This window comes from Eucyclogobius newberryi, unplaced genomic scaffold (assembly GCF_026437365.1).
Source record: "Eucyclogobius newberryi isolate DKJ021-1_F unplaced genomic scaffold, fEucNew1.0.hap1 SCAF_4, whole genome shotgun sequence".
Taxonomy (NCBI): domain Eukaryota; kingdom Metazoa; phylum Chordata; class Actinopteri; order Gobiiformes; family Gobiidae; genus Eucyclogobius; species Eucyclogobius newberryi.
This window is the reverse complement of record NW_027316056.1, coordinates 23,835,862-23,855,788: the sequence shown is the minus strand read 5'-3', so window position 1 is coordinate 23,855,788 and position 19,927 is coordinate 23,835,862. Positions and strand designations below refer to the sequence as shown.

Sequence of the window (19,927 nt, the reverse complement as noted above, 5' to 3'; positions counted from 1 at the left end):
ACCAAGGACAAGGACGATTTTAAAAAAAAAAAGTCAAGCGTGGCGGTGCCACTTTGATTCAACATGGCCGACTTCCTGTTTATCATAGAGCGATGCTGCCAGGTGCGTTTTACTCCTCAAAGGTCAGAGGTCAAAGGTAGCGCTATCACTGTCCCAAGTCTCATGTGCCTAGGACAAAGATTAAGAGTTCATATTTTTTCTTTTTTGAACTGTTGCGACGGGCATTCTCGCAACTTCCATTTTATTGGCGTTCGGGCCGAACCGATCGCATCTATGTCCCCATGTGACCTTTGTCCCCATGTGTGACATTCATCAATGTTCAGGGGGTCAAAAATGCCCGAGGCAAAATTTTACCATGCAAAACAATAATAATAAGAAACCATGGCAAGAACAATGTCTCGGCCATTCCATTCTGGAAGGCTCGAGCCAATTATAACAAATGCTGTGTTCCAGTTTCCTTAGAGGTCAGATTTTCCCAGTTCTAACTTGTAAACCCTGATTTGATCCGATTTAGACAATCAAACATGGCTGCTCCTTGCATTTGGGATGAATATTCAACAGTTAAAATATTGTGTTATTTCCCCTTTAGTTGCTCTCTATTGTTCCACAAATGTGATGCTGCGCTAATGGTGCTTAAGTCTGCACAGAGCTAACGACAACAAAAGCAGAAATTCACCTTCAAACGATGATTGATTGATAATGTACTGCTCATAGTAGTTCCAACTTGACACTGGAACAAACAAATAAAACAAGCTGCCTTTTCCAACATGTTCTGCTCCGTCAGGTGGAGGACCTTGATGCTATTGCGATGTATTTGGTTTGTCGCGATATTAGTTTTTACGTCAGTCAATATTGATCTATTGTGCAGCCCAAGTACAATAATCTATTAAAACCTTTTCTTGACCTATTACTGACCGCCCCTTTTATGCAAAAAAGTCTTGAAAACCATCAAACCAACGGAAAGTGTGGACATAAAAAGTAACCATAATCTCAGCCCTTATGTAATGGTTAACTGTGACATCCCTCGTGTATTCTTTGTGTATCGTCATGACCAAAGGGATTCTAGTCAATCGCGATGCCGACGGGGCGAAAAGTCACACTTCAATTACTGCAGCGGCACTTGCACACGCTGCGTTATCAAAGTACATTCTGCGACGCTCGTGAGCTCCCCGTACAGTATCAAGCGACGACGCCACGTTCGTTACGCGGCGCTGCGCCTTCCTCGGAGGAGCCCCGTGGCACACATCAAAGAGAAGCGGCCGTCGTGTGCGCGCGCCTTCTCCCAAAGTTGAGGCGGCAGCACTGAGCCCGTTCTGACAGACTGACAGGCTCGCAGACAGCTTCATGGACTCGCTGCCGCCGGGCTAAGTGACCATTAGACACCGAGACCCGGCCACGACGCCTCTCTCCGCTTTACTCCCTTTCAGCCTCATCACCACCACCATTTTTTCTGTGTTTTTTGACAACCGGTGTTTCTTTCAGTTCCCAGTTTCAATAACCAGATACTTGACAACGTCGTTCAAAATAGACACGCGTTTGAACAGGAATCAGCACGCAGCACAATGACACACTCAAACGTTTAGTGTTGTCACATCAATATTAGACACGTCCGCTAAAATCCTACTGTACTATTTTACTACATTGTGTTCTTTAGGAGATCTATACAAGTCCAGCTTCATTAAATTCATGCAGTATTGGATTTTCCAGTACTATTTTTTCCCGTATTTTCTCATTTACATAATTACACAAAATTATTTAAATTGTGTCCGTCCGTAAGAACTGAGCAGTAACGTCATTTTAACTTTAAACCAGAGGCAAGTAGTAAAACCGTGTGTTCCTTGTTAGTTTTGTCCGTTCTTTGAAGCCAGCGCGCTCACAAGTGTGTCGAAGTATAACTCCAGGCGCATTTAAGAGTTGATAAAGACTGTTCATGCTAATGTTGTGAATTAAGCACGGAGAAGCTCTTCAGGAAAGATATAAAAGAACGTCATAGTTAGGCCCCATTCTTTAACCTTTGAATATTTCACGCTTGAAGATGTGTTGTGAGGAAAACCAAATAAAAAGTGAAACATGTGCAGGATCAGAGCAGGAAAGAGGGAGAACCTGCATCTGAAACCATGGCCGTGTCTAAAACGTTTAAAAAGCCTTAGTTTGTCAGCCGTGCATTCAAATAGTAAGCGCGTTGAATCCTCCATAAGGACACCAGGGCTGCATGGAAGAGCGAGAGATAGACAGCGAGGAAGCGAGTGGGAGGAAGCAGCAGCGTGGAGGGCAGTGAAAGAGAGGAGGCAGAGAATAAATAGAGGCACACACAAAAGAGATGGAGGTGGAGAAGGAACAGCAAAAAGAAACCCAACGGAGGGAGGTGTGGGGAGCGCTAACAGCTGAGGAAAGATGAAATGATTAGCAAGAGCCTCCAAAGAAACGGGTAAAGGTGAAGAAAAGCATTGAGATGTAAAGCCAAACCTGCTGAAACTAGAGGTGGGAATATATAATATTAAGATTATTAGTAGTAGTAATAATATTATAAACAGTGACAATTAGAATCAAATAATCTGGCAGAGACAATATCCTAATGGTGATGTTTCTGTTTTTTTGTGGTTTATTTAACTGGTTATTCACTTTTTGTGCCGTATTAAAGGTGAACGTGAGATTTCTTAGACTTATATGTGTCCCCAGATGTAATCACTTGACAAAAAGTAATCTGGATTTATTCTTAATTACAAAAGCACTGAGTATATGCCGCTTGGTGGCTGAGTGGAGAGCACATGTGCCAGGCCTATTTGATTCTGGCTCCGACAATGTGATAAAATGTGAATATATGATTATATTTCTGTGATGTATTTTATCTACATAATAGTGATATATTATCTGCATCATTAGTCTGAGAGAAAAACGGGTGTGTGACAGCATTTGTTTGTGAAGGTGTCGTAAAGAATGTTGCCCCAGGGGGGGTGTGACAGCCCAGAGGAGTTTGGGTAATGTTTACCCAAGGCTTGATCTCTACGGAAAAATACCAAGTGCCTTGATGTGAAGCTGACCAATGAGAAATGTGACCCGCCTATTCCAGAATATCTAATAAAACCAACCAGCATGGGAAAAAACGGGTTGAGACGCAGGAGGATCACGCAGGCTGCGTACCACAGCCTGCGTGATCAGTCCCGGCGTTTTCTCCCAAGCTTGCCATACAAATGTCTGATATTTCTGTGTCGTTTCATATTCTAAGTTGAATTGTGTTTTCTCTGTGTGTTAAGGAATAGCATTGATGTATGTCTCATTTCTTGACAGACAATTTGCTGAATGTCCTCCCCCATTGTTCTTCCCCATTTCACGCTGCATTTTTCTTTTGAATAAATAATGTTCGATTTGTTTTTTTTGTTTGTTCTCAAGACAATTATTAAATCAGAGATGACATTTTTATCATAATCCACCCCCAAAACTAACACAACAATGTAAATAAAATAAAGCTAAGACATTGAACTAAGCAACAGAGTTAAACCTATTTGTATCTAGCACCACTTAACAGCGGTGCTCCGTTTCTATGGAAACTATTGAAATATGCCTCCACCCTGATGGACAGTGATACTTTATGCTGTCCACTTCATGTCCTCCTCAGCCTTATAGAATACACTTCACTTTGATCCTGGCTGTGGGTTTTACATTTGCCTGATAAAAAGCACCTTCTGGACAAAATGGACAAAATAATATGAATCAACATTTGTTTCCTCGTCTTGATAAGTATTTTTTTTTTTTATGAACAGCGAATGAAAATGACTTTAATGTAGAACGTATATGAATAAAGACAAGTCCATCAGGTTTTACAATCAGATGAATCCCGTTTGGACATGGTTCTTCTGCACCAGGCTCTGGGACGATGGGGGGACGTCATCTGTGTGAGGACAGGCTGCTGAGGCTGCTCTTACGGACATTGTGAACGGATTCAGTTGTTTTGTTGTGGTTGTCTGCTCTTAGTGTGGATGTTGTTGTTTCTGCCCTTTGCTGCAGAACAGGAACATGTTGCAAACCTCTTTTAACCCAGTTTGCCTTAAACGGAACCCTCTTGCATGTTTTCAATTATAGGTGTTTTTATTACCTCAAAAAATCTGCAGTCTCCTTTTTCACATTTTTTAGGCTTATGTTTTGTTGCTTTTTCTGTTGTTGTTTTTTCCCAGAGCTTTTCATGGCGATAGATCAATGTGATGCCAGTCTGTGTAACAATCCAGGTGAAGTAACATCTCCATGACGACAAACATGGCCATCCACCAGGAAAGTTACACCTTCAATGATAATATTAATGAAAAAAATTAAACTTGTTTTTTTTCCTCCAGCGATAATGAACCATAATCGAAAAAGCACCACAATAACAAAACTTTTAACATACAGAAAAAATGCAGAAAGAGATTTTATTTATTTTTTAATCTAAAAATGAAAATAATATAATATTGAAAAAGATTTAAACCCATTATTTCAATTGAACTGGGACATTTGGACTAATCAGAGCCACACACACACACACACACACACAGACACACACACACACACACACACAGACACACACACAGACACACACACACACACACACACAGACACACACACACACACACACACACACACAGACACACACACACACACACAGACACACACACACACACACACACACACACACACACACACACACACACAGACACACACACACACACACACACACAGACACACACACACACACACACACAGACACACACACACACACAGACACACACACACACACACACAGACACACACACACACACACACACACACAGACACACACACACACACACACAGACACACAAACACACACACAGACACACACACACACACAGACACACACACACACACACACAGACACACACACACACACACAGACACACACACACACACACACAGACACACACACACACACACACACACACAGACACACACACACACACACACACACACACACACACACACTTAATTACTAACACTTAAATAGCTGATCATTTGCTCCCATTAGATCATAACAGAGCAATAGTGAACAATCCAACATCATGTGGCTGCACTTATTACAGAGAACACATGAATCCATAGGTGATGTTTGTGTCTCATTACTGCACTTACACGTACTGTACACGCACTGCGGGGACACGGGGATAAGTGGCAACAACCGCTCCACTAAACACCCACGTGTGAGAAAGGCTTGTATGTGACCAGAACGCCGAGCTGCCACGAAAACGGCGCGCCTGAACAGAGAGGCAGCCGTGCCCGCGATGGCGACGTAACCATCGGGGGTCAAGTGCTCCGTCGACGCAGCTGCGACCTCCGCGGGTACACAGGCCGCCGTTCTGACCCTCCAAGTGATCTGAGACGAATACTGCTCAGATCCTACAATTACGTGAGATTTGTGCTCACAATACGCAATACCAGGGCAATTGTGTGAACTTTTGAAGGTATTTTAAGGCGAGGCAAGAAAAGTTAAATCTGTAGAGCACAATTTGTACTCAAGGCAATTCAAAGTGCTTCACACGCAACAGGAAAAGAATGCATTAAAATCACAAAGACGTGACAGAAATCACAAAACAGTTTAAGACATAAAAGAGAAGAGTGCAGAGAAAGTAATGTCTGTCATATGCACGGCTAAAGAAAACTGTTTTTAGCTTGGATTTGAAATTTAAGCAACAAATTCTACAACTCAAGACACAGTCTTAAAATAATCATAATAATAAATCTATCTATTGTATATTATGTTAATGTCATATTTTCAGTCACTTGCAAGAATCTGATTGAGCTGATGAAGCTTGATTGGATTGGAAGATTGGATATGATTGTTATTATGACACTATTACATTATTACACTTTAACATGTATTTATTATGGGTGTTTTTATTGCATGCATCTTCACTGTGAGCGTAACTTTTTATGTTTTACTTTGCCTAAAATGTACCAAAGTATGACAAAAAACCTGGAGAATGTGCCAAAGTATGATTTTAATTTGCTCTATCTCCATGGAGTCATGCAGCTGGCGTGAGCAAGAATATCTCCATACTGTATCTTTATTGGCATTTGTTTTTGGGTGAAAATCTGGAAAAGATTGCACGATTTACGACGCAGATGTTGACGAAATAAGAACATTAAATCTATATTTTAAAACAAGCTCATCCCACGCGTTTGCACCACATGCTCTTAAACAGGTTGCAAAGGGCCGTACTGAGCCCGTGCGCCTCTTTACTTTCACTAGCTATGAACGAGCCATCAGTCATATCACAGTTAACATTCACAAAGAGCATCAATCACACAAATCAAATGGCACAAGCGGCTGACAGAACTAACACAGCGGCGTGAGCACCACAAGGCCACTTATGGACTTTCCATCTGCCAGGGAGCGGCACGATCAATCCAGCCAAGCACTTTGCAAGATCATATGTATGTTCATCGTTCAAGCGTTGTGCCGTGCGCGTGTTTGAGCGGCGCCAACTCCCAATTCACATGTAAAGAACAGGACATTATCTGCATTGCTGGTTTTCAGAAGGCATCAGAACTTTCCACTGGCCTCTGACGCTCCATTCAAGGGTTTCAAGGGAGAGAAAGTAGAATTAACAAAGTGCTTTATCTTAGGTCTAGAGCTCTGTCATTTGTCATTTATAACACACACAAAAGCGTGAAACCAATGAATAAAAGGAAAGTGCAGATTTTTGGTGATGTAATGACAGATCAGGCCCAGTCATCATGCTTTGTGGATTTTTCTTTTTGGTTGACAGAAAACGGCCTCCTGCACCTCGTCCGCGAGCGACGTCCCAACACCATAATCCGAAAACAGCCGATTCCCCATGTGACGTGTGTATGTGCGCGCCGTGGCTAACATAAGTCGACAGGTGTAACTGTTAGTGAGCACATTTGCATACGGCGGGAGGGTAATCACAGGTGAGAAGTGAATTCCCCACTGTGCACATTAATACAATCATGATTTGTGATGATTTTTGCGGTTGAAAGTATAATCAAGATATCCCTGTGCAACAAAGCGGCTCAAATTGTGTCGATAAACATGACATGAACTGTTTTTGGTAGTCATGGATACGTAAATGATTATCAATCCGCTGCTATATTATTTTGAGTAAATAAACAGTTGATGCTGTCATTGGATTGACAATAAAAATAACTGTAATTAAGAAGTGCTTTTACAATTAAAAATACATTTGATGATCCGTAAAAAAATGTGATATGTTGTGGTTGTATTTAGGGCAGTTTGCAATATGACGGAAAGTAAAAGTTTGCCAGATTGCATTTTTGAACTGTACACAAAGTGAGCCTATAGGAGGCCAGTAAAGGAGGCACATGTTTTCACACGTTGTATTTCTTTATCTAAGAATGTTTTTTGATGACTTTGTTCTCTTTGATACTTGCTTTTGGTTTTCATTTGGCACAGACTGTTGACAGCGTTTTAATAGGGGCAATGCCTCTCTCTGTGCTGCCGTTGATGACCTCCAAAGAATTAGCTTTTTGTCACAGGTTTTCATCAGTGAGAATGGACCACCACTAAATGTACTTTTTTGGTACAGATGCTTCAACACCAATTGGAAAAAGCGACCCGGAAAAATGTATTAATTTTGTAGCAACCCTAAAGTAGGTTGTGTTAATTATATTGATTATGATCACATTATTGCCACACCGTGATCATTGTTGTGAGCCATGTGGTGTATCATGTCACATAGTGAGCTTCCTAATGGCTACATGTAAACAAGAGGAAGGGAAAATAATAAGGTGATTATCTCTGGAGACAGCCTTTTAGGAGTGAGATGGTATAACAGCAGAGACGTACAAAGCTGTCCAAGACACCTGGGTAACACAACAGAGACTCAGAGGCCATTATTTGCAACATGACAATAAGCATCTGGCATTTCACTTCACAATGTAGGTCACAGCTCAGCTGTATGCAAAACAACAGTTTCTACCACCCAGGCAGCCTCCCATTTAGTGATTTCAATTCCAGCACAACATTTTGACTCCACTTTAATTACATTTCACAATTCTAATTAATGGAGATTAAGGCAGAAGCTTCACCTGCTCCAATTCTCAGTTTTTCCCATATTCAGATGAGTGAGTCAGGGCTGTTGTGTTCAGTCGGCTGATCAGAAGTCCTGCTGCTATAATGACACCTCCACTGAGAGGTGCAACGCACACTATTTACATTCTTTATCATTACTCAATTCCTCCTCAAAGAGCTGCAACAGTTGGAGTGAATGAAACAATTATGTACAAAACGATGCGACCTTTTAACCAAATTACACATGTTGTGAAATAATCAAATTATCCCACCTTAAAAGAGTTCTATTTTGATTGAGTTATCCAACAATAAAAACACGAAAATGTAAATCCGCTGCGAGCCACAACGAAAGAAATCTTTTGATCACACACACACAACCCACATGTTTTAAAGAAAGTACTTTTTATTAGTCTTACCATCGGCTTGACAACATTTCCAGTCAGCATAAAAAGGATCACACAAATAAACAATTAAGGTATAAGTTACATCTTTAGCAAACAAATAGATGAAGAACCGTTGTCTGGATGGAAGAAGCACCAAGAACCTTTGCAAAGAAACACCAAGAACCTTTGCAAAGATGGAAGAAGCACCAAGAACCTTTGCCTGGATGGAAGAAGCACCAAGAACCTTTGCAAAGAAGCACCAAGAACCTTTGCAAAGATGGAAGAAGCACCAAGAACCTTTTCCAAGATGGAAGAAGCGCCAAGATCCTTTTCCAAGATGGAAGAAGTGCCAAGAACCTTTGCCCAAATGGAAGAAGCACCAAGAACCTTTGCCCAGATGGAAGAAGCACCAAGAACCTTTGCCCAGATGGAAGAAGCACCAAGAACCTTTGCAAAGATGGAAGAAGCACCAAGAACCTTTGCCCGGATGGAAGAAGCACCAAGAACCTTTGCCCAGATGGAAGACGCATTAAGAACCTTTGCAAAGATGGAAGAAGCGCCAAGAACCTTTGCCCAGATGGAAGAAGCACCAAGAACCTTTGCCCAGATGAAGCACCAAGAACCTTTGCCCAGATGAAGCACCAAGAACCTTTGCCCAGATGAAGCACCAAGAACCTTTGCCCAGATGAAGCACCAAGAACCTTTGCCCAGATAAAGCACCAAGAACCTTTGCCCAGATGAAGCACCAAGAACCTTTGCCCAGATGAAGCACCAAGAACCTTTGCCCAGATGAAGCACCAAGAACCTTTGCCCAGATAAAGCACCAAGAACCTTTGCCCCGATGGAAGAAGCTGAAAATCCTTGCACAAAGGGCTCATCATTTACAAAGACCAGACGTTGGTTCAGCCTCGATGCAGCTGGTTGTGTCCGATCACTTTACTGGGCCATTTTACAATAATTATGTGAAAGCCGATTATTGTTTTTGATATATCATGAAACCACAAAATGACAAAATGGATTCAATAAAAGCTTGTAAAACATATACAGTCGATAACCTAAAGAGGGATTCCATCCTTAGTCAGGTGAGATTTACGAGCAAGGAACACAGCCTTTTAAACATTCATTTAAAACACATCATAAACCATAACTATGATGTTATGGTCTCTGCCAACAATATGTCGCATCTGCTGACAACTGGAATGTATAGATTATAAACTTTGCAAAACTGAAGAAAACTAGGCAAGATTTTTACTGTAGCTAAAGGATAAATGGCCCAGCGTATGTTTGAGTGATCCGAACTTCAATCAGTGTTACAAAACCCCAGTGACCTTCCCAACCCGCTCGGCTTTTCCCAAAATGGAGGATTGTGATTAAATGTCTATTACCATACTTTTTTTTTTCTATTTCAAACACTTTTCATGCAGGTATTTGAACCGTTAGTTACGCTCTCTGTCTGAACGGAAAAATAGAAATTACAAGTTCACTGAAGAGTCTCCAGTGTTTGATTAAGAGCACTTTCAGACCAGTGGAGAATCCTCACCTTCATAATTGCACTTACTACGACGACGTGCCCTCTCACTGAGCGATGCCTTCCGACCGCCGCCGACACGGTCAAGAGCAAACGTAAATGAGCGAGCAGGGGTTAGACAACACAATGGACCCCGCCGAATGCACCAGACGGAGGTAAACGTGGGATGGAGCCGGGGGTCCATTAATCCCCTTAGGTTCAAGATCGATTACCGTATTTTCTGGAGTATAAGTCGCACCAGCTAAAAAATGCATAATAGAGAAGAAAAAAACATATGTAAGTTGCACTGGAGTATGAAATGTGGTTGCAAGTGTGAAAATAACAAATAATATCACATATAAGTCGCTCCGGAGTATAAGTATATAAGTATAAGTTGCACCCCGGCCAAAACTATTAAAAAAGGTGTCACTTATAGTCCGGAAAATACGGTAATGAACTAAGCGACTGAGGTTCCAGCCCCAAACTAGATCCGCTCAATTGTTCCAGAAAAGACCAAACATCTTCATCTCCCCTGAGTCCCGAATGTGATAGTTTGGCTTTTTAACCGTCGTCAAAGGCAATTTGATTATCCCCACTTTACGGCGAGACACGATTTCAGCGCTGAACTGCTAATGCGCAGCTCTCGGGAGGTTTTCCCATGGCGCCTGCGACTCATGGGACCAGTTGTAATGAGAAACTAACAATTCATCTTGTCTCCAGCCTTAATACCTATAATTACCTGCAACCCTCACCAGTGCTGTGGCCCTAATAGCTCCATGGTTACAAGTGCCAATGGAAACATGCATCTTTCAAAGCAGACTCGTGGTATCGACTTCTGTTTGGACTTTGAAGTGCTGGGGTTTGTTTTAGAGCTTTTTTTTATTTTCAGATTTGTGTTTTTGCCCGTGAGCTTTATTTGACAAGACGTGGGGAGTGAAATGGGGGAGAACATTTGTCTCAGCCGGGGATCGATCTCACAACAGCCTGAAGTTCTATTTTCTATGTGCTCTTTGTATTGTCTGTTTCAGTTAAATATATCTCTTTTCTCATTTTCAAACCTTCTCTAAACTCTACATCTGGTCACAATCTCCCCGAGCAGACGTATCAGTGAACTGTACAAGTAGGTTAAACACATTATTATAGTTTAATTCAGCTGCTGCCTGTATATTTATAGGTATTGCAGTACATTAATTCTTAAAATTGTCATGATTGCATCGTGTGAGCTTTGAGAAAAAAGGTGTAAACGAAGAGTATTGTGTTCTTTTAGCTAGGCTTGTAATAACAGATTATAAAAAACCCTGTTTGAGCGCAGGGAGCTGAATTCAGTAATAGAACGGCACACATCGTGGGTAGAGGCAGAATCACAGCACCGGGCCCCTGCTCTCTATTCTTAGCCTCTTCCCTCACAGTCACACATGGCTGGATCTAGACGAAGGGACTGGAAGAACAGCATTTCAATGAAGAGAGAAGAGGTGACGCAGAGGAGTTAATTAACTAGTACTACTACAATAACCATGCGGGCACTTTCTCTGTCCCTAAAGCTTTGTCTCCACTTCACGCCATGTCCGGCGTTCGTCTTGCTGTCAACTGTCAATCATATCATACACGTTGTTTGTTTTATGGTGATCAAGTGAACACACAGAAACCTCTTTAGCTTCATTTCTCTTCGTCTCCCTTTGAGACGAAGAGATCGGGCTGATATACTGAGAAATTAAACCATTACCCGATATCACAAATATTGATACAAGCAAAACTTTTAACCCATCCGTAAATGATTCAAACTACTGACCACAAGTTAAGAATGGTAAATGTTCCAGTCTCTATTCTGAATATATGCAAAGGTATTACACACTTTAACAGTTCCACAATGGCATGTGCTGGTTGTGAAGTTGCCACAAAGTCCCAAACGTCTGTATGTGTTTAGAGTTCTGCAGGTCGGAGGATGTGAATGTGGGCCAGCTCTGTTAGATTTCAGAGCAACTGGTCTCGACAGGCGCGAAAAGGACCGAATCCAGCCAAGAGTCTGAGCCGCGAAGGCACCGGGAGACGAGGCTGAGCGGCTTCTCTGGCAACAGTCACACATTTGTGACCGAACAAGGGGATTTGTGCATTTTCAGTTTGAAAATTTATGACAGAAAAAAGGCCATCACAGAAACATGGTTGACACAAACATCATCAACGATTAAGGACTGGACGGACATGGTAACGGACACGGTAACGGACATGCTAACGGACATGGTAACGGACATGGTAACGGACATGCTAACGAACATGCTAACGGACACGGTAACGGACACGGTAACGGACATGCTAACGGACATGCTAACGGACACGGTAACGGACACGGTAACGGACATGCTAACGGACATGCTAACGGACACGGTAACGGACACGGTAACGGACATGCTAACGGACATGCTAACGGACACGGTAACGGACACGGTAACGGACATGCTAACGGACATGCTAACGGACATGGTAACGGACACGGTAACGGACATGCTAACGGACATGCTAACGGACATGGTAACGGACACGGTAACGGACATGCTAACGGACATGCTAACGGACATGGTAACGGACACGGTAACGGACATGCTAACGGACATGCTAACGGACACGGTAACGGACACGGTAACGGACATGCTAACGGACATGCTAACGGACACGGTAACGGACACGGTAACGGACACGGTAACGGACACGCTAACGAACATGGTAACGGACACGGTAACGGACACGCTAACGGACATGCTAACGGACACGGTAACGGACACGCTAACGGACATGCTAACGGACATGGTAACGGACACGGTAACGGACACGCTAACGGACATGCTAACGGACATGGTAACGGACACGGTAACGGACATGCTAACGGACATGCTAACGGACATGGTAACGGACATGGTAACGGACACGGTTACGGACATGCTAACGGACATGCTAACGGACACGGTAACGGACACGGTAACGGACACGGTAACGGACATGCTAACGGACATGCTAACGGACACGGTAACGGACATGCTAACGGACATGGTAACGGACATGCTAACGGACATGGTAACATGGTAACGGACATGGTAACGGACATGCTAACGGACATGGTAACATGGTAACGGACATGGTAACGAACACGGTAACGGACATGCTAACGGACATGGTAACATGGTAATGGACATGGTAACGGACATGCTAACGGACATGCTAACGGACATGGTAACGGACATGGTAACGGACATGGTATGCTAACGGACAAGGTAATGGTAATGCTAATGCTAATGGACATGCTAATGGACATGCTAATGGACATGCTAACGGACATGCTAACGGACATCAAACGGATGGAAAAAGTTACATTTGGACTTAATTTGAAGGCTTTGGACTAGTTGGGACCATTACTGGTATTTTAATTGAATTTAAATATGTAATGATTTAGTTTTTAAATGTTTAGTTGATGTTTATTTTCATTTTTATTCTGCTCTCTGGTCAGTTTCTGCTTTGATCTGTGTTTTTTGTTTGTTCTGTTTTTCATGCATTTGAAAAGAAAAAAAGAAAAGAAAAAGAAAAGGAAAGAAAATGGAACATTTTAAAGAAAAGAAAAAGAAAAGAAAAAGAAAAGAAAGAAAGAAAAAAAGGAAAAGAAAAGAAAAAGGAACATTTTAAAGAAAAGAAAAGAAAAAGAAAATGAATGACGCCTTACAGTAGATCTAAAGTGACTTAATATTACATAAAACAATTTGATTATATTTTACACATTGCTGATACTTTTAGCTGTTTCATAGATGTTTGGGGTTGTGAGTATCAAAAGCTTAAAGCAAGAACAAGCCTCAAACTTTGCCTCTACATTTTCACGAGCCTTGTTGTACTTAGCAACGCTTACGATAGAATGGAGACAAAACCAAGTCCCTTTTTTGACTTCTACCACACAAGCCTCATTATTGTACCTGGACAGAATCACTCCTCCAGTACCGTCAAAAGTAAATATATATATATAGAGTATTTGCTACATTACAGATAAAACCACATCAGCGTTTCCTTTCCAGAGCCAATTCTAAAAATACAATATTATAATGTGATGAGTAGTATCGCTGTCGCAGCCCAGAAATGTAATGTCCAGCGATTCCTTAATGTGACCGCCACAAATCGTGATGCAGATCCTGGGGGCCATTACCTCAAGATGTGTCACAGCCTATAATAGCACAGGAACAGCATCATCTCGTGGTAAACACAAAACATCTGCAGATAGAAGCAGGCCCAGACATCTCACGTGGCCTCAAACTGCCACAGGTCAGAGCACTGTTCAACTACTTCCACATCAACGCGGGCACTCAAGAGTCTGCACGTTCAGTTAATTGCAGATTTAGATTCAAACAGGCTGTGCTAATGAGGGCGGAGGAGCGTTGGTGAAGATGCGAGGCCTACCTTGAACATTGCCAGCCCAGATGTCCTTCCTGCTTTTCAGAACTGGCATGATGGAGTGATCTGGGCTTCAGCTCCTCCTCTCATAGCCTCGGATGTGGGGATGGTGGACAGAGGAAGCGGGCCCAGACTGGACGTGGTCTGATGAACGTCCGTTTGAAGGAAGGTGGACGGGGCTGAAGCAGGTGAGAAGATGAAGCCAGATTTTCAGTACTATGACTAGGGTAATGGACACAGTTACATAAAACTTAAGTATGTCTTTGAGCTGGAAGAATCAAATCTCAGGGAGGCGAGACCTCAATGTCTGTGCACACATGAAACAAATTAAAGATTATAGAGGGAAAATGTAGAGAGGCTGTAGTTTAATCCGCCTCCTTCCATCGGACTCCTCTCTGCTGCTGAGAGCTCGCTGAAGTCTCCTCCCAGAAGTCTGCAAGCGTGTGAACACGGTTGCCGTGGAGATGAGGAGATGAGCAGGGTGTATATTCCTCTTCTTCTCTTGCTTTCTTCCTTCTTTGGCTTTCTCTTGCTCTTTGCTTTGGCTTCAACCATCAGTTTGCAGGGCCGCCTCTCAGCCTGGACCAGAGGGGAGAAGGACAGTGAGATGGAAGAACAATACAGTTGATTAAGGCTGGATCATGTCATTTGTCCCACAGTCAAATCAAAAGGGCAAACATGCTCTGTTTGTGCAGTGCACCAAGAACCATCATTTATGTTGTCTAAAAAGTATGAGGACATTTTCAATATGAATCAAATTATCTAGCAATGTTGTCATATTTGAGGGCACAGATTTTCATTTATTCATTATTTCCTTTTCAAATCTAAATCATATATCAGGTTGAAACCCACGAGCTGCAGAGCTCGTTTAAACTATTTTGTTGCATCTACTGTGCTCACAAAGTGGTTACACCACACTTTAAAAGATGCTCTAAATCATTCAGACTGTTTGGGCTTAAAGACGCCCAGCGCGAATATCATCACTAAACTTTTAGGATGAGGCTTAGCTCTGCTGATGAAGAATATTCAGCATATTTAAAATGCCTTTACATTTTGACTTTGTATGAGTTTTTAAATAATAACTCATGTGTCCCTCATTCTCACAGGGAGGTCTGGTTTTGTACTATAGTTTAAATGTGACAAATGTGAGTGGATTGTTACTCACAGAAAACTTTCTTCTTTTTTAATAGAATTTTCATAGTTGATATTTTAATTGATTTCTAAAAACGGTATCTTTTTGGAACTGATTTAAAATAAGAGATGATTACATGTTAGGTTAAGCTGTAGATGGGGCCCAGTATGAGGGGGAATAAAGCCCATACAAGCTCTACAATGACACATTAAGTCAACTCAATACTTCTGCTTAATGACTGTATGAATCAGTGTGTGATTTTCCAGTCAAAGTTTCAACCATCTGGGTGAATCAAGCAGGAAACAAGACAAAGGAAAGTGTGGGCGCCGGGCAACAGAATATACTGTTGGTTTGAAAATGCAGGAGGAGAAGCGGGGCATAGAATAATGTATGTAGAGTCAATGCATGCACCTCTAACCTGCTCCAGACTCATTGAGTGAGTACAAAGTGGAGAACTTGTGAGGGAGATTTCAAAATAGAAATGATTGTGTATTCTGCTGAAACAGCTGACTCCGCTTTACCACTCATATAGTGAAAATGACAAAGATAATGGATAAAGGTCAAAGGATAGTGCTGAAAACAGCCAATTAGTCATAGTAGGGTGAGAAGGCTTAACTACGTGAGCACAAAAGCTGTGGTAAACATAAGACTATCTTTCAGAGGGACCCTGCTGTCTCAAGCTCAAGCAGAATAGATTTGAGAATCAGAAGCATGCAGAAACACATGCTGACGTACACAGACTTACTGTTCATGCAGGCGCACACGCATTTGAGTGGGTGCTATATTCATTAACTACTCACCTAATTAACTCTTTTCTGTAAGACATAATGTATAGACTGTCGTGAAGATGTTTTACAGAAGAGAAGATTTGAGACACAAAAGCAAAGACAGAGCAAAAATGGTCCTTCATTTTCCTTCATGATGACATCCCACTCAGAACAATAGGACAGGGGCATTGGCCACTGTGGCAGTCCATACGCAACAGACACTACTACTAAAGTGTACTCAGATGAACACCGACATGTCACAATCAGAGAGTCCATAAAAACAACCACACACCCAAGCGTTCACTACGGATGGAAATGCGTCCAAGGCTTTTGCAGATGGCAGAAGGAACAGAACATTACAAAACAAAATGGATATAAGGGGGGCAAAATGAAAAGAAAACTGTTTATCTGTCTATCAGTCTGTCACTATCTAACACCGGCACACGGCTTTTAGCAGCTTCACGCCACGGCAAAGTCATTACCCATTTGAGCCACGGTTCGACATGAAACTAATTCAAAGCGGTCTCTCTTGCCGAATAGAGAATGGGAATGAGGACGAGTGGAAGGAGCTTAAGGAAGGAAGATATGTTTTGGAGGTAACCGTCAAAAAGAGATTTACTATTGCAATATTGTTGCGCTGTGTTGTGTTTTGGAGGGAGGGTGTCAGATCATTGGAAAAGTAAGTGCTTATGAATTAAAAGAGCATGCGTTTGCACATAAAACACATAAAGTAGACCAGCCTTAATAGAGCCACATCACAAGCGTTGCTGACTTTGTGGATTCCAACTGAAAATCATTCCAGAATTTGAGTATAACTAAAGTCAACCAAAGAGGTGAGAGCACTACCTGAGGCATGTTTGTGACGATAAACCTCCCAAGAAACTCAGTCCCTTGTGAATAGATATGTGGACATTTAAAAGTGGACACTGACATGATGACAAAGAGGACGGGGATGGAAACGGTGCAAGACTAAGACCAATTTAGTGAACAATGTCGTTTTTTTAGTGTGCGCACGTGTGTGTGTCAATGTGTGTTTTATGTATACGTAAAGCACACACAAATACACACAGGCAGACAGATAGGCAGACACAATAGTTAACCTACCTAGAATAACATTAAAGATTCCCCAAGAATATGATGCAAAGAAAAATGGGTGTGGAAGGACCAAAAGAGAGGGAAAAGGGGAAAAAAGTCATTCATGAGGATTTTAGCCGTTTTTGTAGAAAATGCCCCTAAGTTTATAGAATGTATGATTGAAGACAACGAGGAAGAGAATGATGAATGAGGATGGCAGTAGTTAAAGGAAATAAGAGACTAACAGGTGTGTTAAAAAGGACAGCGGATAAAAATAAAATGGACACAAAACTCCTCTTTTTTCTTAATGTCAGTCATAGATAGATAAAATTATAAACCAAATAGATAGAAAAATAGATGAGGAGGCAAATGACAGAGAGAGAGACTATATGAAAAGATGAAGCACCTCCCAGCACCGCGATGAGGAATAAGAAAAATATAAAACGAAAGAAAAAATTGAATACTCCAAAGCCTTCCGTTTTGGGTCTTAAGTCAGGCGAGGGGGGTCCTTCAGTTTTAACCCCTCTCTCTCGCTCTCTCTCTATTTATATATATACATATATATATATATATATATATATAGATATATATATATATATATATATATATATCTGCAACTTGTAGGTCTTCTTCTTTGCTCTTCTGTCCGTCTCAAAGCCAGATGCTACCTTCCTTTTCAGATGAGCAGAGAGCCTTGTCTCACATGGCACTCAAACAGGCTGCATGGTGGAGCGCTGCTGCTCAGTCAGAGACACGCACAGGAGCAGAGTCGAAACGCACCTCTGGCAACTCTAACCGCACTGCCTCCTACACAGAGAGAGGAGAGAGAGGAGTGAGGAGAGAGGAGTGAGGAGAGAGAGGAGAGAGGAGAGAGAGGAGAGGGAGGAGTGAGGAGAGAGAGGAGAGAGGAGAGAGAGGAGAGGGAGGAGTGAGGAGAGGGAGGAACTCTCTGATGGACTGCCAACCAGGGAAGATACTGTGAAGAAAGAATGCTGCAACAATTGTCAAAAAGACACTTCTATACAAAAAGCAATAGCTCCCTCTATTGTTAAGTGGCAAAAATGTCATTAATTAACTAAATATTGGATTCATCACTGGACTTGTTTTTGTATTAGTGTTTCATCTCTGCTCCATATCAATCCAGGTTTATCGTTGGCAATATCATCTCATTTCATTGTGGATTATATTGTATGCAGGTAACCCAGGTAACCTAGTGTGATGAACTGAATCTAATGTGACTCCAAGTGCTGTAAATTAATGATCAAATTACAACTGTATTTCAGCTTTGTTCATTAACAGTTCAATAATCACCAATAATCAACCATAATCACCAATGGATTCTGGGAGGCAAAGAGGAGATTGATGACAACAAGATGACAACTTTTTGTAGTTGTGTCCAGGTCTGATGGATCCATGGTCCAGGCCTGATGGATCCATGGTCCAGGCCTGATAGATCCATGGTCCAGGCCTGATGGATCCATGGTCCAGGCCTGATGGATCCATGGTCCAGGCCTGATAGGTCCATGGTCCAGGCCTGATGGATCCATGGTCCAGGCCTGATGGATCCATGGTCCAGGCCTGATAGGTCCATGGTCCGGGCCTGATGGATCCATGGTCCGGGCCTGATGGATCCATGGTCCGGGCCTGATGGATCCATGGTCCGGGCCTGATAGATCCATGGTCCGGGCCTGATGGATCCATGGTCCGGGCCTGATGGATCCATGGTCCGGGCCTGATGGATCCATGGTCCGGGCCTGATAGGTCCATGGTCCAGGCCTGATAGATCCATGGTCCGGGCCTGATAGATCCATGGTCCAGGCTCAGGTTCCTTTACCTACAGCTGTGGGGACTAAGGTCTAGTGCACCTCGACCGGTCTCTAACATGAAGGAACATAGCTGTGATTTTGTTTAAAATCCTAAACTCACCCAAGTGAATCAATTCAATCAATTCATCTGAATAATCAATTATTTGTGATTATATACAACGATGACAAAAAATCTATAATCGAGATTAAACACCTATTTATGTGTTTCTGTGACCTAAAAAGTTGCAGCCGATTTCATATTTCTACTTCTAAAATAAGCTTTTTATTCGAGAGACAAAACTCGTACTTTGGTTCATCTGTTGAGTGGCACGGGTCACGTGAGAGCTTTGGCACCTCAGAACACACATGTAAATGTAAAACTAGCTTCTGCGCCATAGGCAGTGGGGATAAAGGAGCAAAACTTACTCCTGACAGACCCATGTATGTGAGATGGACAATAATAGCAATACTTTCATAATAATAAGTGTAAACGGCACTATTAGGGCCCGTTTGGCTTCATTGTCTGATGTGACTCCCCTGTTTGAACAATCATTTAAACAATTGTAAATGTAATTATAATTTAAAATTATCAGGATCGTTATCTTTCTCATTATCAAAATGCTTATGTCCTCCAATGAAAACAAAATTATTTAAAGTTAAAAGACTAAAACGAATCCTTGTGAGGAGAGAATCCGTTTGGTCAATGACTAGCACCCTCTAGTGGTCATATGACGTAATGTCTAAATTAAATTCCAACAGTGCCACTATATCATCAAAC

The 19,927-nt window shown here is 42.0% G+C and overlaps 1 protein-coding gene across 8 annotated transcripts in view; it reads right to left on the bottom strand.

The window, feature by feature from the left end:
* The window catches only part of grin2bb (glutamate receptor, ionotropic, N-methyl D-aspartate 2B, genome duplicate b), a 77,009-nt gene extending 59,128 nt beyond the window's left edge, over positions 1-17,881 (bottom strand). For 4 of the 8 annotated variants that reach the window (XM_072463956.1, XM_072463962.1, XM_072463963.1 and 1 more), the window contains exons 1-2: positions 17,751-17,881; positions 14,378-14,950 (exon numbers count right to left, since the gene is read on the bottom strand). In XM_072463956.1, the coding sequence (XP_072320057.1) occupies positions 14,378-14,386 (9 nt within the window). In that variant the 5' untranslated portion in view covers positions 14,387-14,950; positions 17,751-17,881. Of the gene's footprint in view, positions 1-14,377; positions 14,951-16,296; positions 16,487-17,358 lie in introns of those variants that run through there. The other 4 variants (XM_072463958.1, XM_072463957.1, XM_072463959.1 and 1 more) reach the window with 4 other exon arrangements.
* Between the last annotated feature and the right edge of the window lie 2,046 nt (positions 17,882-19,927).